Below are 23,948 nucleotides of genomic sequence, written 5' to 3' on the forward strand. Positions count from 1 at the left end.
TGCACATTGAAAGGGCAAAGTTGGGCAAAACCAAGAGTGCAATGAGATGTTCACGAGTCTACATGGAACAAAAACAGACTAACTCGAGACGAAACAAGAATCCATTCAAATCTATTTGGACTGACAACACACAGTTGTCACTAATAATAATTTTTAAAAATCTAGCAATACAAATTATAGGTAATTCTGTTTACATATGTGTATGAATATTATACATAATTATACAATTATAGAATGTTATAAATCATTTTAAATATTGCCTGCATTTTTTACAAGTCAAATAAAAAGTATTATTATTAAATAATCAAGTTAATAATCTATATAAGCCAGTAGGCTTATACACTCACCAAGACTGCATTTATTTGATAAAAAATACAATAAAACAGTAATATTGTGAAATATTATTACAATCTAAAATAACTGTTTTCTATTGTAATATTCTAAACGTTTTTTGTTTTTTTTTGCTTTATTTATTCCTGTAATGCAAAGCTGAATTTTCTGTAGCCATTACTCCAGCTTCAGTGTCACATGTTCCTTCAGAAATCATTACGCTGATTTGATGCTCCGTTATCTATATATTCATTAATATTGGTTCTTATTATTATCAATAATAAAAACAGGTTTAACCTAACAGGTTTATTATTTTTGTGGAAACTGTGATGCATTTTTTTCAGGATTCTTTGGTGAACAGAAATAAAGTTAACTGAAGAGCATTTATTTGAAATAGCAAAATATATGTTTACATTTACATTTAATAATTTAGTCCAAAGCGACTTACAAATGAGGAGAACAATAGAAGCAATCAGACGAACGAGGGAGCAACAGTATGCAAGTGCTGTGACAAGTCTCAGTTAGTCTAGCACAGTACACATAGCTAGGTTTTTTTTATAGAATAGAATAGAATAGAATAGAATAGAATAGAATAGGTAAGTGCTAGTATTAGTTTGTCAGGTGCTGACGAGTTTAGGTGTATTGGTGCAGCGCCCGTTGTTGTCTTGTAGGCAAACATCAGTACCTTGAATTTGATGCGAGCAGCTACTGGTAGCCCGTGTAAACTGATGAAGAGAGGTGTAACATGAGCTTTTTTCGGTTCGTTAAAGACCACTCTCACTGCTGCATTCTGGATCAGTTGCAGAGGCTTGATAGTACATGCGGGAAGGCCCGCCAAGAGAGCATTACAATAGTCTAGTCTGGAGAGAACAAGAGTTTGGACAAGGAGTTGTGCAGCTTGCTCTGATAGGAAGGGTCTAATCTTCCTAATGTTGTATAAGGCAAATCTGCATGAGAGTTGGTTGAACACAAGTCGCTCAAGTGTCTTTGCATTGATTGGAAGAAGGGATACCGGTCTGTAGTTTTCTAAAAGTGCTGGATTTAGAGAGTGTTTCTTAAGCAGTGGGGTTACCCGAGCCTGCTTAAATGCTGTGGGATACGTACCAGTGTGAAGAGAGGTGTTGATAATGTGAGTAAGGGCAGGTATGACTGAAGAAGAAATGGCCTGAAGTATGTGAGTGGGGATAGGATCAAGTGGACAGGTAGTAGGATGATTGGAAAGGATAAGTTTGGAAACGTCTGTCTCCGAGAGTGGAGAGAAGGAGGAGAGAGAGTGTGCATTTGTCATTATGAAGTTATCATCAGTTTGTGGTGTGGGGAATTGGTCATTGATGTTTCTTGTTTTATTTATGAAGAATATTGCAAAGTCATCAGCTGTAAGATTTGATGAAGGAGGAGGGGGAGGAGGACAGAGAAGAGAAAGGTTTGTAAAGTGTGCGAGAGTCAGAACAGTTGTTAATTTTGTTATGGTAGTATGGAAGAGAGGAGTGACTGATACACATTAAGGTCAGTAGAGTTAAAAAAAAATTGTTTGTAATATGTTACAAACAAATTCTGTAAAAATATTAAGAATAAATAAAAATATTAAGAAGGAATAAATAAATAAAGTGATGTGACATGTGGCCAAGTATGGTGACCCATACTTGGAATTAGTGCTCTGCATTTAACCCATCCTAAGTGCACACACACAGTCGTGGTATTGAAGGTGGGAGAGAGCGCTGTACATTCACTCCCCCCACCCACAATCCCTGCTGGTACGAGATTCGAACCCACAACCTTTGGGTTACGAGTCAGACTCTCTTACCATTAGGCCACGACTTCCCCAATATATATAAATAAATGTCTCTTAACTTTTAAACTTTTAACTTAAAAATGTTTCTTAAGCACCAGGATCATGTGACACTGAAGACTGGGGTAATGGCTGCTGAAAATTCAGCTTTTCCATAACAGGAATAAATTACATTTTAAAAGTTATTCAAATAGAAAACAGTGTAATTTGTGTCGAGGTAGCATACTTTTGTACGATTTATTTGTTACCTTAATTTTGAAAGACAGTGCGCTGTCGCTTTAATAATTGAGCCATCAGATGCAATAGTGGGAGCCAAATCCCTTTTCCGGTCTTTTTTTCCCCTCACAAGTTTCCAAATAAAGCACGTCCCAGGCACAGACAGGGTCTGTGATTCCTGCCAGGAGTAACTCGCCTAAGCACAAAACGATGCTGAAATTTGTGATAGTATCCCTTTCCGTGGGCTTTGTGGTGGGCAGCTCAGTTCACAGAGGGGGACATCTGGACATCACCGAGACCCTGGAGGAGCATGTGGCGCAGGGACAAACCACTTTAAACGAGATGTTCAAGGAAGTGGAGAAACTTATGGAGGACACACAGCAAAAACTAGAAGAGGCTGTTCACCAGGTAGCTATGACTAGAGAAAAATCAATCTGAGTAGGTTGACATTTGAATTTTGTTTTGTGCCATGGTCCTTTGCGCAGGAGGATTGTCGCTGACCGATTCGTGAACGAATTGTTCTTTTGAGTCGAATCTTTTCATTGAATCTTGTTTTAAACCGGTTCACAAAACCTCGAACGAATAAGAGCGAACCGACTCAACAGATTTCGTTTTAATAGCAAATTTAGTTAAAAGTGCAAAATATTTACCGATGTAGATTAATTTTAGTAGTGTTTAATGTAAATGTAAGTATATCTGCTTCTAAATGACAAATGTAACTTAATTAATAGTACTATTAATAAAACGTATGGGGACAAAACGTAATATGCAATGACACCGAATCACTTTTGAACTGATTTTTTTTTTTTAATGAACTGGTTCAAAGAATTGGTTCGCTAAAATGAATCACTTCGTGATTAATCGCAAAATTTTCTTCTGAATTAGCAATATCAAATAAAAATTACAGTCAAAACATTCGCATATATTAATATGAATCTTATTTGAATCAGATGGAGAATGAGTCTTCAAAATCGCTGTTACATAGACGCAACTTTCCTGCCAGTTTTCACAATGAAACTACAACAGAGATCAAGGTTGGAAATCGGACTGTTCATCTGATAGAGAGAATCGACAAGGTATTTCTTATCTTTGATTCAGATTTTTATTTGCAAGCCTATATATGGCATTAACAGAACTTTGCGCTTTGCGTTTATATGCCTTAGTGTTTTTGTATATTGATTTGCCTTGTATAACTAAACACCTGGTTTTCCTCTAGGAAACGGTTAATAAGACTGGAAAGACTCATTTTTCTAGAACTCTCATTCAGAACATTGAGCGGTGGAATGAAGTAGATCACGTGAGTCTATTTCTCATTGATATCTCCTATAACTTTAAGTTGTTGTATACTATCTAATTTCAGAAAAGTGATCTGGATTGTTTCCAGTCATTTTAAACCGATATCAAACTTTCAATGCACAACCTGGTAAGTAAACGGTGTCCGGCTGCATTGGTCACTCTGGGCAGTGAGTTTTTCATCACTCAGGCAACCTGAGGTTAGAAAGCAGAGTTTATTTATTAAAACCAACATGGATTTTCCACTTCACCAGTCATCAAACTATCCGCTGTTTGCCTGGAAAACATGTGGCACATCATTACAGAGACTTTTCTAAACATGCTGAATTCTTGTAAACCGTTTGATAAAGTAGAGGGACAGATGGTCCGTATCAGTCCTCTTTCCACTTGTATTGCACTGTTGCTGTGGTTACCACTAAAATATAAGCTTTTATTTCTTATAAGGCTAAATAAAAATGTCCTCTACAGGAATTAATCTTTTAAACGCTAAACCAAACAACATAAACACATTATGTCTTAGTTTTCAAGACTAAATATGATGTATTCACTCTCAGTTCTCTTAAATAGCAGTAACTCTGTTTAATGGCTTTTGATTGAAATAAATTATATCTATTCCAGATTACACATATGGTCCTTATGCATTTCTATAACAATTTAACAGACGGCAGTGTCATTAGAGGCTCTTTGGCCAGGCAGTCTTCTGGCATCATGACAATAATATATGGTGAAATTAGAACAGCTGGAAAGAATGCATGGAAAGTGGTACGCTGGGGATGTGTGGTGGAGAGTTTGTGCCAGCAGCCATGTTGCCATGAGGCAGCACTTAGTGGTTTACTCTCGTCTTGCACAGTGGCAAATCTGAGCTCACAGTTAAAAGATAAGCATATATGTGAGGGATGATAATATAAAGCCGGTCATTATTGCAAAATATACCCCAGATGTGAACAATCAATACATTATTCCATGTATTACCATTTAAAATCAATTAATAAATAAAAATATTTATGTGAAGTATGTGTGTGTGGCATATGTAAAATATTACTTTATTATATTTTATCATTTTATTTGGTTTTATATATGTGTGGGTATGTAGCATATGTAACATATTACTTTATTATATTTTATCATTTTATTTGGTTTTATATGTGTGTGTGCACTGTGCAGCATATGTAAAAATATTACTTTATTATATTTTAGCATTTTATTTGGCTTTTAGTTTTAAATATATTAATTATTATTAAATAAATATATAATTATAAAAAGATATAAAGTAATTGTGATTTATATACAAAATACACACACGTTTTAATTCATTATTTTTTATTACAATGTTTTAATTATTTTAAATTATTAATTATAATTACATTATTTGATTATGAATTAATTACATTTTTAATTTAATATATATATATATTATCTATCTATCTATCTATCTATCTATCTGTCTGTCTGTCTGTCTGTCTGTCTGTCTGTCTGTCTGTCTGTCTGTCTGTCTGTCTGTCTGTCTGTCTGTCTGTCTGTCTGTCTGTCTGTCTGTCTATCTATCTATCATTTTGTCCATCTGTCCATCTGTCTGTCTGTCTGTCTGTCTGTCTATCTATCTATCATTTTGTCCGTCTGTCTGTCTGTCTGTCTGTCTATCTATCTATCTATCTATCTGTCTGTCTGTCTGTCTGTCTGTCTATCAGTCCGTCCATCAGTCCATCCGTCCATCCATCTGTCTGTCCATCTATCAGTCTGGCCGTCTGTCTGTCTGTCTGTCTATCTATCTATCTATCTATCAGTCTGTCCGTCTGTCTATCTGTCTATCTATCTGTCCATCTATCTATCAGTGTGTATGTCTGTCCGTCCATCTATCTATCTATCTGTCTGTCTGGCTATCATTCTGTCATTTTATCTATCGTTATATCTATGTCTGTTTGTAAATTATAGTGTATTCTAAATATACATTACATATATACATTTGTTTATATATTGAATATATATAGCAAATATAAATATTTTATAGTTTATATATAGAATTTATATTTTATATATTATTCAAATGTGTTTTTTTTCAGTTATTATATATATATATATATATAGTTTAAATATTGTGTAAAAATATATTGAATTTAATAATACAAAAACACTACATGTATTATTTATGTTATATACACTATAATATACATTTTTTCTTTCTTTCCTTTGCTAAATTCCTGTTCTGCTGCTTGAATTGACAGGAGTGCACAAAGGATGTGGAGTGTTGTGGAGATCAGCTGTGTGTGTGGGGTGTTTGCGCTCAGAACAGAACCAAAGGGCAGTCAGGAACCATCTGCCAGTACCAGAGCGACTGCAGTCCTCAACACTGCTGCGCCTTTCACAAAGGTTCTGTACTCTTTGTTCAGATCATCATAGTTTTACACTTGTAATAAATCCATCAATTTTTATGATGGATTTTCATGTTTTAAGATTTAAAGTCTGAGACAATGGTAAAACTAAAACTATCAATAAAATGCATTTTAAAAGTAGCAAAAATAAGTAAAGGCATAAGTAAAAGTTAACTAAAAGAAAAGTTTTAATAAAAATCAACCCATGGGAAATAAAAGTGCCTATATAAACAACCATATAAGATATCAATAAGCAGCTGGTTATATAGTAAAACATCTGAAAAATACCCCGTTTCACTGGGCCTCTCAGAAGATTTCCCTTCAGAGTACTAAATAATTGTTTCCTTGAATTTGGAATCGCACTCCTTGCTCACTCGGTTCACAACGTTCCTCAGTTTTCTTACCGTTGCCAAATATGCATTAATCACACACAAGATACAAACCAACAACATTTGCAGTGGTTTTGATACATCACTACACTTCCTGAGGTCTGGAGTCCATCTCATCTTGATCTTCTTTCTGCTGTACCGTTCTCTATAGTCTCTTTCTCTCCCACCCTCCTCCTTTTAATATTCCTGTTTTTTTTGTCTCCAGCCCTGCTTTTCCCCGTGTGCCGCCCCAAGCCACAGGAAGGCCAGGCCTGCCACAGTCACCCCAATCAGCTGATGGATCTGTTACTGTGGGACGAGGAGGGGCCGCAGGAGCACTGCCCCTGTGCTACAGACCTGCACTGCCAGCCTCTCAAGTGAGACAATTTCATCATTCCGTGCATGTGTCTAGCTGATGTGTTACACACAGCTAGGGAGGTTTGCCAAGAAAATAATGAATTTTACAGAGACGTCTATGTTTTTTATAATTGTAATCTAGCCAGCCAATCAAATTGCAGCTTGCTGGTAAGAAAAATCTCTTTTGATATTTTAGTGTGCAGCATGAACCAGATGGTTTGTGGGCACTATGAAATTTATATTTTTATATACATTTAGTAGAGGAGTTTTTTTTTCAGAGAACAAAATACATATTTATACATTTAAATTTTAATGAATAAATATGTATGCATACATGTACATGATATGTGACCCTGGACCACAAAACCAGTCATAAGGGTCAATTTTTTGAAATTGAGATTTATACATCATATGAAAGCTGAATAAATAAGCTTTCCATTGATGTATGGTTTGTTAGGATAGAACAATATTTGGCCGAGATACAACTATTAGAAAATCTGGAATCTGAGGGTGCAAAAAAATATAAATATTGAGAAAATCACCTTTAAAGTTGTCCAAATTAAGTTCTTAGCAATGCATATTACTAATCAAAAATTACATTTTTATGTATTTACGGTAGGAAATTTACAAAATGTCTTCATGGAATGATCTTTACTTAATATCCTAATGATTTTTGGCATAAAAGAAAAATAAAAAAAAGATAATTTTGACCCATACAATGCATTTTTGGCAATTGCTACAAATATACCACTTAAGACTGGTTTTGTGGTCCAGGGTCACATATATTTAAATGTATATTTAATAGAGATTTTTTCCAGAGAATAAAGACTCAAATGTATCTGTTGTTTTATGTTACAGGAATAAATCAGTGTGTGTAGATGAGAGGAATGCTTCTGGTGCAGGAAATGCAGACTGATTGTTCCCAGTGAAACTGAATTTTCATCGTTATTGGAATCTGTAATTTTGTCTTTATTTGTAACCTTAAAGTGCCTTCTTTCTCGTCCTAATTTATTGGAAGAGCTTTAATTAATAACTTTTTTTGGTGTGATTTGTATGCCACTACTACCGACAACAAATAAAATTACAAAATTAATGTTTTTTAAAAAAGTATATTTTGATAATGACATCGTTCTGAATATGTGGACATAGCTGGGCATTATATTCCTTCCAAATAAATATGATTTCTGGACATTTTTGTCTGAGTTTTGAAAAGCAAATGTTTAAAAGCAAAACTTTTTATTTAAATCGCTTGTTGAAATGTGAACAGCAGATGGCAGTGTTGAGTTGTGGTAGATATGGATGAGGCAAGCCCTTTACTGGCATATTTTCACACAAATGTGGTTTTACAGTCCAGCTCATGAACTATTATGTAAGCTTTATCATTAAAAAAAAACTTGACAGATTCTGTTACTACCTAGTGCAGCAAGTTGCGCTTAAGTACCATAAAATAATTAGCCAATTATGACTCGTTAAACTGAAAAACAAGTTCACTTAGTTTATTCTTTTTCTTTTGGTTCACAAACGAAAGGCACCCATTGATTTTTAACCCTCAACTGACATTTTAATGTGGCAATTACAATTCTCCCAGAAAACAGACAGCATAACATTGTGGGGAACGGTTCACTTATTTCTTGATAGTTACAGGATATTTAACCAAAAAATTACATATGATTAAGGCGATTTCTGGACATTTTTGTCTGAGTTTTGAAAAGCAAATGTTTAAAAGCAAAACTTTTTATTTAAATCGCTTGTTGAAATGTGAACAGCAGATGGCAGTGTTGAGTTGTGGTAGATATGGATGAGGCAAGCCCTTTACTGGCATATTTTCACACAAATGTGAATCTGTGAGGGTTTTACAGTCCAGCTCATGAACTATTATGTAAGCTTTATCATTAAAAAAAACTTGACAGATTCTGTTACTACCTAGTGCAGCAAGTTGCGCTTAAGTACCATAAAATAATTAGCCAATTATGACTCGTTAAACTGAAAAACAAGTTCACTTAGTTTATTCTTTTTCTTTTGGTTCACAAACGAAAGGCACCCATTGATTTTTAACCCTCAACTGACATTTTAATGTGGCAATTACAATTCTCCCAGAAAACAGACAGCATAACATTGTGGGGAACGGTTCACTTATTTCTTGATAGTTACAGGATATTTAACCAAAAAATTACATATGATTAAGGCAGACAAAAAGAAAGGGAAACAATCTACATTTGTCCCATAAATGCTTGACTTCAGCTTGATCTTAAGGAAGAAAATGTTATAAAATACTGTGGGAAATGAAACATGAGGTGACCTGACACACACACACACACACAAGAAACCCTATGAAGCTTAATTTTGCCCATCACAAAGAAAACTACAAAGATAATGATGACTATTATAAAGATAATAGATGACTATTAGAGGGGGGGGCAATATATTTTTCCTTTATTTTACCCTATTTTGGGGTAAAAATATACTCTTACTGAGACCCTGATTACACAAAACTCGTTTTCAAAATCACTATTCCACTCAAACTCCCACATAAAAATATGGATCCTCACAGAAGCGCTAAAATGAAGGCAAGAATTTTTTTTTTTTATCAGTTAACAGAAAAGACAGAATAGTTGATCTATAATCCACACAGTTAGTAACAATATCCATCAACTAGCGTTTCCTAGTATGATATTAAAGGGATAGTTCACCCAAAAATGAAAATGTGATGTTTATCTGCTTACCCCCAGGGCATCCAAGATGTAGGTGACTTTGTTTCTTCAGTAGAACACAAACGAAGATTTCTAACTCAAACCGTTGCAGTCTGTCAGTCATATAATGAAAGTGAATTGGAATCACGGCTTTGAGAGTCAAAAAGACATACACAAACAAAACCAAATTAAACCCTGCGGCTCGTGATGATACATTGATGTGAAAAGCCGGCGCGTGACGCGTCTTCTTCTTCTTCTTGCTTTACGGCGGATCGCAGACTTATAAGTGCATTACTGCCACCTATCTCTCAAATGGACCATTGACACTCCTAATTGAGATTGTAGATAGAGTGTCAATGGTCCATCTTCAGCCATTGTCACGCGCCGGCTGTTGAGAACGCACGCGCTCAGGACAGTTGGACATTGCGGTGAATCAGAGGTAAAAAACTATATAAATACTGTTCAGTTTCTTGCACAGACGGATCGTTTCGTGTCTTTACACAACAATGTATCATCACGAGCCGCAGGGTTTAATTTGGTTTTGTTTGTGTATGTTTTTTTGACTCTCAAAGCCGTGATTCCCATTCACTTCCATTATATGACTGACAGACTGCAACGGTTTGAGTTAAAAATCTTAGTTTGGGTTCTACTGAAGAAACAAAGTCACCTACATCTTGGATGCCCTGGGGGTAAGCAGATAAACCTCAAATTTAAATTTTTGGGTGAACTATCCCTTTAAGCTGTGCAAAGAGTTCAGCTTGTATGACAAACATAACTTGACATTGTGATCCGAAGCACGTGTGACCATAAAAGTAGCCTATACGGTGCATTTACATCTCTTCGTTTCACTTGTCATTTCGCGTCATAAACAATTACTTCCTATTTATTTCAAACATGAAAAATACTTGGTAGCAGACAAGGTTAAATTACAGTGCTTTATCTAAATAGAATGATATAGAAAACATACATCCATTAGCTCTTTCGCATGACTTCAACATTCAGACAGTTCACAAAATAATTTGGGTGAAAAAAGGAAAGAAGAACACAAATGATCATTCACCCTCTTCTGACACGGACTCGATCGAAGCGCTAAAGAACGTAAAGACGCTAAATTAGCATACATCTCACGTACGTTTTGAAAGCCGACATATTCTCAGACAGCTTTACGCAAAAGACAACATGTTTTATGTACACAAGCTCATAACCTGAACACTAATAAATTATGGCAAGAGACAATCTTCGCGCTTTATTTATAAAACATGAGCGGAACGAATCTGTAAATTGTTTGTAAAACATCAACGGCTGTTGACGAACCGTCGACGCAAACCCTTCTGCTCATGTTTATAAATAAGTAGTGCTGTCAAACGAATAATCGCGATTAATAGCAACCAAAATAAAGGTTTTTGTTTACATAATATATGTGTGTGTACTGTGTAGATTTATTATGTATATTTAAATACACACACATGCATGTATATATTTAAGAAAAATATGTTATGTTTAAACATTTAAAATATTTATATATAATATCAACTATATTCATATAAATATATACATGGAATTATTTTCAAAATATATACTGTATGTGTGTGTATTTATATATACATAATAAATATACACAGTACACACACATATATAAATAAAAACGTTTATTTTTGATGCGATTAATCGCGATTATTCGTTTAAGTTATGACCAAGCGTTCTTCCAGTGACGTTAACAGAATGCTTGGTCAAAGTTGGTTTCAGGACGTTCATAGAACATAAAAAAGCAAAAACTATCAAATGGAACGATGAAAAATGTTTTTAAAAAACTGGAATGTTCAGAAATAATGTTTTCTTAACATCAGCAAAACATTTTTAGAACATATTTTTGTTCGCTGGGTTTATGTTAAATTGTTGGTTTTGTTTCTTTACACAGGACTGCTGCGTTAAATCTGCTCTGGACTGTTTTCGGGCCAAAGTGTTTTACCTGTCAGTCACTGATGCCAAACTAAAGCGCTCACAGAAGATCATCTCACATGAGCTTCGCAAATCAGTCATTGTGAGTGTGTGTTTATGATGTTTCTGGACATAGTGGATTGCATGTCAATGCATTATAAATACACATACACCTCAGAAATGAGAAATGCTCACTTATTTATTTATTTTAACAGCTGGACAGTGTGTCCAATTGCAAGCCTGAAGAGATACAGGTGAGAAACATAAAGTAACAAAAATAAATGTTGGAAATGTATTTTGTATAAGTTGTAGTTATTTCATGTTATTACCTGTTTATTAAATTAGAATTAGAACCGTTTATTAAATTAACAGTTCTGACCTGTGCAATGTTCTGTTTCAGAAAGCTCAGTGCAAATCATGTGACTCGTACAAGAAGGTTGACAGCCAAACATTTGTGCAGAATTTTCAAACTCTTCTGCAGAAGGTTAGTTCAAAACGATCCTGAAATTTCCCTCAATTTCTTTGCGTTCATATATATATATATATATAGAGAGAGAGTTTTTGTTTACATAATAGTATGCTGTTTATATTTATTATGTATATATAAATACACACACATGCATGTATATATTTAAGAAAAATATGTTATGTTTAAACATTTAAAATATTTATATATAATATCAACTATATTCATATAAATATATACATGGAATTATTTTCAAAATATATACTGTATGTGTGTGTATTTATATATACATAATAAATATACACAGTACACACACATATATAAATAAAAACGTTTATTTTTGATGCGATTAATCGCGATTATTCGTTTTGACAGCACTATTAATAAGCCTCATAATTCATAAAAGGCAACAGGTTTAAGCAGGTGAACAAACTGAGGCTTGCCTTTTCTAGCATTTCTGGGGAAAACGAACACGTTTATTAATATCAGAGAAATTTTGACTAAAAGCGGTTGATTGCTTTCATAAAAACGTCAAGTAGTACATAAAAAATGTATTTCAAGATAACATTTTGGTATTGACTGAAGAAGAGATTTTGAAGACAAACATAAGGCCTGGAATCAGACACTCGAGACGCTTATTATTTGGTGACCCATCAATCACTTTCGTCTCAAAGATGGTAAGAGGTATCGGAAAGAAGTAAGGCAAAAGACATGAATCGAATAAAGACATCGGGCACATGATGAAGGTCATTTTTAAATTGTAGGCACAGAGCTGAGACAAAGCCATCTCTCATTTTTTCCCCCTCCTTGTGCTTCGTTGATTACAGTTGGAAAGGGGCCAATGCCGCCAACAAGAATGAGCAGGTATGCAAACCATAATAATCAAGAGTCGCCCATAACCTGTTTGCGTTCAGGATGTGCAACAGGTACAGTAAGTGCTCAAACGCTCTCGGCACGAACGCAGTCGCTCTCATTGTGCTGAGAGAGCTTCATAGACCTCGAGCCCTGACAATTCATGCTTTTCTACATAGCAGTTGAGTGCACTTGCACCCTGTGATGTTGAGGACGCATTTACACAGGAAGGGAGGATAGCGGATACTACGCCTGTACACTTGACCCTCAGAGTCTGGAGTATCACAAAGCAGAAGTGTGTGCATAGCCATCGGGAGAGGGGGGTGGGAAAGGACAGATGGGGTGGATTCAGTATCTCATGGTGCTGGAGGCTCTGAAATAGGAAAGGAACTTGAAGCACAAGCTGACGACGAAGTACCAGATGTTTCTGGCCATCTGCGAACGGGCGATGAAAATGCGCCAGATGAAGACTACCAAGATGGTGTTGAAAGTGTAGCGAATGTTCCGCAGCCTACGGGAAAAGAAAACAAAGAAAAATTGACAAAAAAGAAAAAGTTTCACATGAGAAATCCTTCTATGCTAATTAGCCGCTCAAGAAACATTTCTGATTATTATCAATGTTGAAAACAGTTTTTGTTGCATGATACACTACCATTCAATGGTTTTGCAGTAAGATTAAAAAATTTAAAAAATAAAGAAATTAATAACTTCTATTCAGTAAGGATGCATTAAATAGATCAAAAGTGACAGTAAATATATTTATAATGTTACAAAAGATCAATTTCAAAGAAATGCTGTTCTTCTGAATTTTCCATTTAAAGAATCCTTTTAACATTTGATTAGTTTATAACATTGACAATAAGAACTATATGAATAATTGAGTACCAATAATAATTGATAATAAATGATCAGCAAATTCAGCATATTAGAATGATTTCTGAAGGATCATGTGACACTGAAGACTGGAGTAATCATGCTGAAAATTCAGCTTTGCATCACAGCAATAAATTACATTTTAAAATATATTCAAATAGATAACTGTCCTTTTAAATTGTAATATTATTTTATCATATTAGTGTTTCTACTGTACATTTAATCAAACAAATGCAGATTTGGTAAGAATAAGAGACAAAAAAACGTAATTATTCCACTTTTAAACAGTAATATATTTCACATATTTAAAATCACTAAAAACTTTAGATATTAAAATTAATATTAATATATTAATCATATATTACATTGTGTCATGTTAAATAATATATTAATATTAAAACTAATATTAAAATTCTGGCCAATACTGATAAGCCAGTAATTTTTTCTAAGCTATGGCCGATAACAATAAATGGTCGATATTAAAATTCCATACTAATTTGTCTAAAATTAAAAATAATACTAAAATGAAACATTTGAAATTACAGTCTTAATTTTTTTCTTTTTTTAAGATCAACTAGGTGAGCGTTAGATTATGAAAAATTTGTTATGCAACTGATAACAATAAATTAAAAATATCTAATACTGGCCAATTACCAATATGATACTGATATATGATGCATTCCTAGCCACAAAAAAACCCCTAGTGTTAAACCGCCCAAAAGTGAGGAAAAGTCACATGACTTTGCCTATCTAGGAATTTATTCAGAAAATAAGTTTCCATCAGACTATAAAACAAGTGAATAAACGTATCCACCTCAAGCAGGCATGTATGTGCATTGTGGAAATTGAATGCGCATCTTGGAATTTCCATTTAGAATTTTTATTCAATATGCTAAATTTCACATATGTAAATGGAAAACCAAATGCCTACATCTATTCGCAGCGACCAAAAGTCATTCATGTCTCTGTCCCACATGAATGCCACAAAGTTGAGCAGTTGAATATGACAGCGCAGCAGCTACCATATTAGTGTGAATGTCCCTCTAGTTTAGTTAGTTATCCTGAAGGTAACCTAGACAACTTCCAATACTTACTTGTTCAAGTGTTTGCGTGCCGCCGGGAGTCCTGACAACTCTTCATTGAGAACATACTTTTTAGTGCCCATGCAGTAATTCTCCATGTATTCTGCCCAGTGTAACTGCCTGACGTCAATGTTAAATGCCTGAGCAAGAAAAAGACGTTTAAGACATTCATTGAGTTCAAGTATTGATAAAAGTCAGAGCCATGAGCCACTTGAATGAATGTTTCATTGACAACACATTTTAAGTGACATGATTCAGAATCACAGATGCGACTCATTTAACTGTGCCAATGGCAGACTGTGAGTGTATTAATACATAAACACACACACACCTTCTTGTCCTCAGATCCCATCTGGTTCATGAGCATGGTAACGTTGTCCATGTTCCACACCCATGAGTGACTCGTGAAGTACTCCAGCACCATCATGGCCTTGTGCAACCGAGTGATTGTCTTCATCATCCTGCGTCGCCACGGAAACGAGCGGGAGAAAAGGAGAGACATGTGAGCGTTAGCTTTAGATGAGCTTTAATGGGGGCTGGAAGTGTAGTTTGTGTCTTTTTTTCCTCTTGTTTAATCCTCAAAAGGGCAAGCGGTTTAATAAGAGCAGATGGTGACAGACTACGTCAGTAGTTTGAAGAAACCACAGCTTGTAAATGACTTAATGTTTAGTGATAGTAACAAAACATTTAATTCTATGCAATGTTCTATTATATAAAAAAACGCAGGTTATTAGTGAAGCCCATTTCTGCCTCATAGTAAAAAAAAAGTGATATAAAGCTTAAAATATGAAATATTCACAATGTTTGACATCACCTATCAATTACGAGAAATAAAGTTGCAATTGCAAGATATTAATTTGCACTGTGAGACAAAGTCATAAATACAAGAAATAATTTTGTTCGTTTTTTTCTTTTACTTGAAGGCAAAAAACTGGCTTCCACTGGTTAGTTTTCCCAAATAAAGCAAAATATTTTGGTTTGATTCAGTAAAAAAAGTGAAATAAAACAAAATTAAAATTAAACAAATAAAATAAAAAATAAAGAAAGAGAAACAAATTGAATAAATTGAAAAACTGAAAAAAAAAAAAGATTAAACAAGTAAAATAAAACAAACAAAATAAAAATGGAACAAATAGAATAAAATAAAAACAAAACAACAAAACTGAAATAAATATTAAAAAGTAAAATAAAACAAACTAAGATCAAATAAAAACAAAAAACACAAACAAATACTCCTCAGTTAGTGAAAAATAATAATTCTCCAACCCATTCATTATGTGGTGTATTTGATTCAGATTAGATCCCACTGCAGCACTTTTGAACCACAAGCCTTTGGCAAACACGACTGTGGATTCCCATGATTTGGCTAAACAATGATCACACTGTTAAAACCTTGCAGGACCTTGTAGGGCACCTGGGCGCATTTGTGTACTTAAGATTCTTGATTCTTTCTGTGTGATGCTATGTGTACCTCTATAAACTCTACCAGGTGTACAAGAATGCCAAATTTCAGGCTTTATCTGACACAGCACTGTTGAAGTTGAATGCAAATGTCCAGAAACGCCCAGTTTCCCCCATCAAGATCTCTTATGGGTTGGATAGGGAATGACTACATGCATTGTATTAGAACACCTCATTTTAAAAATCAAATTCAAAACATTCTCATGGTGTTAAAACCAATCAATTATACAAACACTTGCACCTTAAACCAGATGCATATCAGCAATACACAACAAATTTATTGAATCTGCATGAGCAGAAAGTAACATTGAACTGAAAGACCTCAGATTTAAGGTGCATAGCCAGTCGTTTCATCTCCAGGTACCAAACACATCTACTTCCTGCAATTAAAAGCAATTTTGCATGAATGGATAATTGTCAAATATGCATCCAGTGCTTCCCTTTTCATTTTTTTTTTATTTATATATTTTCACTGTAAAAAAATAATTACATTTCGAGAATAAAATCATGTTTCGCTTTAATTTTGAGTACAAAAGTCAAAAAATGTTGAGAATAAACGTATACTTCGAGAATAAACTCGTTGTGTTTCTAGAAAAACTTGAGAAAGTTTGAGAAAATTTTTTAAAAATAAAATGCTGAGAATAAACACGTGTCATGTTCATTTGATCTCGTTGGACAGTGTTAAACTGCATCTGCAGTGGCATAGGTCGTAGAGAGTAATGCTCGTGAACATTTTTCTTGATATTTAACATCCTTTTCTCGAAAATTAACAAGTTAACAACTTTTTTCTTGAAATGTAATGATTTTATTCTCAACATTTTATTTCGACAGTTTTTCTTGAAATTTAACGAGTTTAATCTCACATTATACTGTAATGACTTTTATTTCAAGATGGTTTTATTTTTTTTTATTATTGCTTGGTCCTAATCATCTTCCATAGAAAGTTATATAAAGAGATATAAAGAGAAAATATTTTTTATTTAACAGTATAAAAATTTTAATCTTGATTTCAGAATAGTCTTTAGAAAACAGAATCAAAATTTGAAAAAAAATGAGCAATGTCAAATTAAAACATATATTGCCAGTAAAACACATTGCCATATGTTTCACTTTTGTGGGAAAAAAATATAAAATGATGTACAATTCAAATAAATTTCTAAATTATTATAAAATGTATAAACAATTGTATAATTTAGTATATAGTCCCGGACCCAAGTTTGAAAGCCACCGAGTTAAAACAATTCTTAGAGCAGAGAGTTTGGTACCTGGCCCCATTATTTATGAGTGCTGTTCTCTGATCAGTTTGGCTTTTTGGATGGAAAATATTAGTGCACTTGATCTGAGCTGAGCACTCTGACCTGCTTAGTGAGTAAAGGCTGTGTTAACCAAACTATCATTCCCAACATCCACTATGTATTCATGTGCTACAAGAGAAGACCAAAAGACCTCTCTTGAAGACTTAATGGCATGGCTCAGAAGAAAAAAAAACAAAAGATGGTATTATGGTATGGATCCATCTCCTTTTCCACAAAAAAAGCGCGCAGGACTCAATGCACTTTATGGAAGCCCGGCAGCAGCGTTTGTCCGATGCCATGAAGTCGAGCAGATGGCCAGGCTAGGTGGTTCCTGAGCGGTTCCTTCCCAGCCGGCCTGCCAGCCATGCCACACCACGCACCCAACACCCAGTGCTGGAGGTGAGGGAGGGGAGGAGGGAGGACAAAGGGGTGGAGAAGCGGGTACTGAAGACCTTACCGGGGCTTCTGACCCGTCAACATGAGAAACCCGTCATACAGCAGTGCAGGAAGGGTGTGACTCACTGTGGTCCAGTACTGATTGGTAAAAGGGTTGGATCGCAGGTTAACATTGGGGCGTCTGAAAGCCTGTTCTAAGGGGTTGGTCTTGAACGTCATGTTTATGCAGTACTCTGTGGAGAGGAATACAGGCATACAACATACAAGAGCATTTTAAACACAGAGCTACACAACACACACGTATAAGCACACACACACACACACATGTGGGCGGGAAGCGTGCAGAACCCAGTCTCCGAGTGGGTTATGCATCCTTGCCCAAGACACGAAGAACGACACGTGACGGTTAGACCGAGCGTGGAGGAGGAAGCGGGGGAGGAGGAAAGGGGCGAAACAGTCGGATTTACCTGGGCTCTCTTCCTGACATCCTGAGGAAGAGATCATATAGGAATGCTGGCGCCTTGTGGCTTACAGCAATCCAGTACTGATTGATAAGGTGATTGGTTGTGAGATTTACATTTGGCCGCCTGAATGCCTGCTCGAGGGGGTTCCTCTTGAAAGTGGATATAACATGGTATTCTAAGAGACAAAAAGGGGTTCAACAGTAAACGGCACAGCTGTGCATGACTTGGTTCAGGGATAAAAAGCAACATTTTGAAGGTTTCTTCCATTCATAAGTATTGGGGTCATTTAATTGGCATTATCCAAATATTATAGGGTTGGGCAAAAAAATAAATTTTTCGATGAATCGTTTTTTTTTTTAAATGACGTCGATTCGATATCGATTCTCAAAAGCTGCGAATTGACCTTTTCCTGTATTTATTACAGAAAATATTTAAAGTGCCCCTATTATGGGTAATGAATGAAAGTTTCATATTTTGGTTTTGGAAGTCCCCAACAACAGGCTGACATGCGTGCAAGGTCAAAAAACACTTTCATTGTCTTTTGCTCAACGACTCCTTTCACTTTGCTTGATGCTAATCTGCGGTGATTGGTCCGATTGGTCTCATTTTAATGTCATCATGCCTGTATTGCCTGATAAAGCAGCGTTTGTGAGCACAGTGCTGCTTTGTGTACAGCATTACCAGGGAAACCGCTATTTTTACCGCTCCAAAAGCGGCACCTAGTGGCAAAGAATGAATTTGCATTTTCATTCAGACCAACGCGAAAAGACCAACAAGTGGGCAGTTTTTCAAAAATCCATAATAGGGGCACTTTAACACAAGATCTGACTAACGTGAATCTTATCATTAGTGTTCTCCACTACATGTCACCCTCTTATTTACCTTGTGCGATGTTATAACAGAAAGCCTGTCATTCACTCAGTGCTTATCATGGCGGAGATACTGTTGACAAGAACCAAGAACAAAGCAATATGCGTGATTTGCAATGCTCAGGTGAAATGCTATAGTAATATTACAAATCTGTGGAAGTATTTGACATCACGCGTAAAGGCACCATGATTTCCGCAATGAATGAATGAATGAATGGCGGATGGTGCAGCGCACTGTTTTGTTTACTACACACATACTAAAGCGCGGACGACGCTCGCTGTGTTTTCAGCCTCTGTTGTCTCACTATGATGATATGAATACACAAATATCATCTCCAGTTGCTCTGTGCTCTGAGAGTCACTTCATTAGCATTTTACCGTTTAATTTGAGAGAACTATCGTCATATCACATAAACAGCAGCTGCAAGTTCCTCAAGGCAACCCGTCAAAATAAAAGTTTAGTTTAACGTGAAGAAATGGTGTTAGAAATATATTACTATTTAGCAGTCTTAAGACTCAATGTAACAACAATGCTACTACTACTACTACTACTACTATACTAATAAATCTTTATTTTTAAAGAAATAATCACATTTGTTTTCTTTTTAATTTTAAGAGTAAACCTCTGTTGTGCAGCACTTTGTTTGCCAAAAATAAAAGGGTTTAATTTTCATTTGCTTAGGATAAATTAAATTAATATTTTATGGCTTCATCTGATTACCAGAAAAATTAAGAAGACCATTTTATAGGGCCCTATTATTGTTTAAAAAGGACCCTATACAAAAAAGCCTATGGCTCTTAATTTCTTTTTATTAACTCACCATTTGTAAACTAATGTTTACGGTTCATGTTTTAGAAATATCAATAGCATTTGTATTAAAACTATATTCACTGAATGTAATCAAAAAAATCGAGAATCAAACCAAGAATCGAATCGAATCGAGAGCTTGCGAATCAAAATCGAATCGGGACATCTGAATCGATACCCAGCCCTAAAATATTAAGATATTTTTCAAAGCATCATATTGTAAAATTCAGGGCTCAACATTAAAGATGGTGAGAGTATTTCATACCAGTTAACAGAACTGTAATTTATTTTAAATTAAACACAATATACTAAAAAAAATGAATAAATATACATAATATAAATAAATAAATAAAATAGTTTATACTGAATACTAAACACACTATATTATATACTAAATATATAACAAATATACTATTATATAAAATATTAAGTATCATACTGTATATATACAGTTGTGGTTAAAATTATTAGAACACTTGGCATATTTAAGAGGTTTCAGTAGTTTTTTTTTAATTAGCCATTACAATACCCATAAAACGAACTATTACCTGCGACAGAAGGAATCTGCTGGAACACTGAAAATGATGGACTGCCCCCCTAAAAGTCCAGACCTCAACCCCATAGAGCAAATTTGGGGCGAGTTAGAAAATAAACTGGACAGATCTATTGTACATTCAAAGGAATGCCTTTGGTTTGAGTTGCAGAAGGCATGGGATAACATTAGTGTTGAAGTTCTCAGGAAATACATTGACACTATGCCAGAGAGATGCTGTAATTGCTGCAAAAGGTGGACATACCAAATATTAAAGTTAAAAGTGGATAAGAACAGTACGACTCATTTCATCTGATATTTGTTGTGCTCAGAGTAACCATCTGCATGTTTCATGAACTTAATGAAATAAAATCATGTTTTGGAGGCAGAAATGTCAATATTTTCAGATCTGTCAGGTGTTCAAATAATTTTGGCCACCACTGTAGATGTTAATCAGTTTTACACAAATTATTTATATATCCTCTAGAAGATTCCACAATACTAATTTATGAGTTTAATCTACCTTCTACATTATGCGATTTTCTCTATTTTGATTTGATTGACAGGCTCAATCTTTATGAGATGATGGTATAGCGCACACATTCCCTCATTATAACTTTTAGTGATGGTAATTATGATTAAAAATAAGTAATTGGTTGGCAGAACAGATTTTATCTGATCTTCTAAACACTTTTCTTTTAAGATGCAGATTTTGTTGTTATATATATCTTAATTTAGGAAATATACAAATGCACTTCTATCTGATACATTAAAAATAAAAGCCTTCTGTGGCTTGGGCAGGGAAAATATGGGAAGGGCAACCACAAATCTGAACTACAGGTCTGACTGGGCCAGCAGAACGAAAAAAAAAAAATCCTCATTGTTGAGTCATGTTACTTATAATAGGACTGCTCCAACTGCAACACAATGCTGATTATAACCAAATATTGATTTGTATTTTAACTAATTAACTATGGTTGAAATGGTTCCAGTAGAAAATGTAAACAGTAAGACTCAGTACAAACTTGTGTACTGTGGTTCATCTAATATCTCTGATATAAATAGATATAAATGTATCCAGTCTGACTGTATTTCAGTCACTCATCATAGTCCTAGTCAAACCTGTTTTAAGAGTTCACTAGAGACATGTTTGTTGTCATAACAGTAACAACAGCAGCAAAGGCATTGAGACATATTCTCAGAAATGCTTCATTAAAAGGGAGTTACGTCGCTCAACTTAAATCACAGTGAGAAGGCTCCAGCGCGGATGAATCTAATGTTTTAAGGTGAATGTGTGGCAGTCAGTCACCGCACCGGTGTGGATATTCACTGTACTTCGCAATCACAGATTCTATATGACCCAAATAAGAATTTTCACCATATATTGTCATCTGAACAAGTAACTGCCATGTTTGTTCTGACCAACTGAGGAAAAAAGCAAGCATATTTCTGTACAGTCTAATCTCTAATTGTCATACCATTTGAATTTCATATTAAGAAACTCTTTTAATCCAAAAAAGTTAAAAGTTTTAACCCTTCGAACTGGTTTTCTTTAAAATACAAATCTTGTGTAATCCCAGGCTATCTGTAATCAGAAGCACATTTAAAACTGGAATATAATTTAATTTCATTCACTTGTTTCATAAACACATAATCCTTTCTGGATGACAATCCGCCATCAAAACGATACATTTAATTATTCCAGCTGCTGTGAGAAAAGGCTATAAACGATCCACCACCTGCAGGATCCTCACATGCGATAGCATACTAGCCGGGACAACTTCTTTATGTTTACAGACGTGATGTAATGACGCGGCAGCATGCTCGAATTTCCCGCGAAACCATACCACTCAAATTAGAAAACATTATTATAAGCTAACCATTGTGAATCGGGAAAAGTAAGGCGATAGTTTTGAACATTGGCTGGTTATGTACTTGCTCATATATTGATTTCAGATCATTTTTAACCAAAAAAGGTTACGGACTTTAGCTTTAATATAGATTAAATTTAAACTAAGATTTTAGTAATATAAGAAAAATGATAGAATCATATGTATTATACAACATGTCTGACCTAATTATGTTGTAAATCCATAAAATTCAATAAAATATACTTCTTTCCACTACATAAAAAATAAAAACCTTTTCATTGCTTTTTTTGAGCAATGAAAATGTATAACTTACTGATTAATTTTATTAAATTAAGTGTTTAGTAATAATATAATATAATACAATATAATATAATATATCAAGGACACTTATTGCCATGTTGCATTTTCCATTTAGATAGATTTTGATCTACAGCCAGATTTTAAGGTCACAACATGGTGATGAAAGGTTATAAAACCAAATATGGTATCACAAAACCACTCATAACTCATCCACTAATGGTTATCATAACTCATTCCTCCCCACCCTACTTCACTTCAGTGGAAACCAGACAGCTATGAAGTTAAGTCTCAAAAATTAAAGTCTGAATTATCAAATCCAAGTTATATCCATTCCCATATAAGAAAGAACAAAAGAATGAGCTGGCTAACGCCCATACTATACCCATACACTTGTTCAAACATGTCAGCGTTCTCAAGCTCATTCATTTAATGTGACAAGTTCTTCGATTTGCAGTCGATAGCAAAAATGAAATGGGGAAAATGAAGCACTTGAAGGCCAGCGATTTGTTTGAAAAAGTGATTCATACCAACTTCACCCCAGTGAAATGGATTGATCCCGCCTGTCGTGCAGTTGTACACCAACATACTTCTCGGCCTGCGATGGAGACAAACGACACTGTCAGAAAACTAGCGGCATTTATGCCATGACTAGGGTTGGGTATCGTTTGAATTTGATCAATTCCGATTCTGCTTATCGATTCCGATTCTTTTCGATTCACAGTTTTAATTCCAACAGAGGTGTAAAGTATTGGAGTAAATGTAATTAGTTACTGTACTTGAGTATCTTTTCGGGTACTTTGTAGACTTTGTACTTTGTCTGATGTACTTGTTTCATTACTGGATTAATCAGCATTCTTGAATGAATCTTTTGTATAATTCAAAGACAAATACATTTTAACAGCCCCTTTTCGCCACCTACTGGCGTAACAATGTAATCGATAAATCTTCATTTGAAGTGTCAAATTATTTTCACACGGTGATTTATTCTATTATAATCGCTACCATACACATCGTACACACAGTTTATATCTGAAATATAAACTTTTATAAACTATTATCCCAGTACTTTTGTGATTTGAATGTTTGTAACCCAGAAATAATGATACTGTGTGGCTGAAAAGACTGAAGCGGTTTCATTAATGACAGATGACAGCTGCTCTCTTTAGGTCGGCGACAGCGCGAACACAATTTAAATGTTCAAATCACACTGGTGTGATCGTATCTCTGCAGGGACGAACCAAGTGATCACAACATTGATCGCACACATCAAAGGTTGAGGAATGAAACAGACGAATCATTGTAATTTAGGAATAGAATCACGTTGGTGTT

General features: G+C 34.8%; 3 protein-coding genes across 3 annotated transcripts in view; 2 read left to right on the forward strand and 1 right to left on the reverse strand.

The window, feature by feature from the left end:
* Positions 1-2,444: 2,444 nt before the first annotated feature.
* On the forward strand, positions 2,445-7,886 carry LOC107745934 (dickkopf-related protein 3-like). The gene is made up of 6 exons (XM_016559971.1): positions 2,445-2,743; positions 3,286-3,411; positions 3,552-3,632; positions 5,851-5,995; positions 6,592-6,742; positions 7,581-7,886. Exons 1-6 carry the CDS (start codon positions 2,546-2,548, stop codon positions 7,636-7,638), a joined length of 759 nt encoding a protein of 252 aa, XP_016415457.1. The 5' UTR covers positions 2,445-2,545; the 3' UTR covers positions 7,639-7,886.
* Positions 7,887-8,516: 630 nt separating this feature from the next.
* LOC107745935 (interleukin-21-like) lies at positions 8,517-11,855 on the forward strand. Its single transcript, XM_016559972.1, has 4 exons — positions 8,517-8,525; positions 11,331-11,453; positions 11,566-11,604; positions 11,751-11,855. The coding sequence occupies exons 1-4, from the start codon at positions 8,517-8,519 to the stop codon at positions 11,853-11,855; spliced, it is 276 nt and encodes a 91-aa protein (XP_016415458.1).
* Positions 11,856-12,173: 318 nt separating this feature from the next.
* Positions 12,174-23,948, reverse strand: part of LOC107745937 (fatty acyl-CoA reductase 1-like) — a 24,293-nt gene continuing 12,518 nt past the window's right edge. The window contains exons 7-11 of the mRNA XM_016559973.1: positions 23,147-23,214; positions 17,837-18,008; positions 14,955-15,084; positions 14,636-14,763; positions 12,174-13,179 (exon numbers count right to left, since the gene is read on the reverse strand). Coding sequence (XP_016415459.1) covers positions 13,017-13,179; positions 14,636-14,763; positions 14,955-15,084; positions 17,837-18,008; positions 23,147-23,214 — 661 coding nt within the window. The 3' untranslated portion in view covers positions 12,174-13,016. The remainder of the gene's footprint in view (positions 13,180-14,635; positions 14,764-14,954; positions 15,085-17,836; positions 18,009-23,146; positions 23,215-23,948) is intronic.

The sequence above is a fragment of the Sinocyclocheilus rhinocerous genome, unplaced genomic scaffold, assembly GCF_001515625.1.
Source record: "Sinocyclocheilus rhinocerous isolate Xijiao unplaced genomic scaffold, SAMN03320098_v1.1 scaffold2183, whole genome shotgun sequence".
In the NCBI taxonomy this organism is placed as follows: Eukaryota; Metazoa; Chordata; class Actinopteri; order Cypriniformes; family Cyprinidae; genus Sinocyclocheilus; species Sinocyclocheilus rhinocerous.

Coding starts and splice junctions, on each gene's coding strand:
- LOC107745934 (XM_016559971.1), top strand. CDS start 2,546: ATGCTGAAATTTGTGATAGTATCCCTTTCCGTGGGCTTTGTGGTGGGC. Junction 2,744..3,285: donor TAGAAGAGGCTGTTCACCAG/GTAGCTATGACT, acceptor TATTTGAATCAG/ATGGAGAATGAGTCTTCAAA. Junction 6,743..7,580: donor CTGCACTGCCAGCCTCTCAA/GTGAGACAATTT, acceptor TTTATGTTACAG/GAATAAATCAGTGTGTGTAG.
- LOC107745935 (XM_016559972.1), top strand. Junction 11,454..11,565: donor AGCTTCGCAAATCAGTCATT/GTGAGTGTGTGT, acceptor TTATTTTAACAG/CTGGACAGTGTGTCCAATTG. Junction 11,605..11,750: donor GCAAGCCTGAAGAGATACAG/GTGAGAAACATA, acceptor GTTCTGTTTCAG/AAAGCTCAGTGCAAATCATG.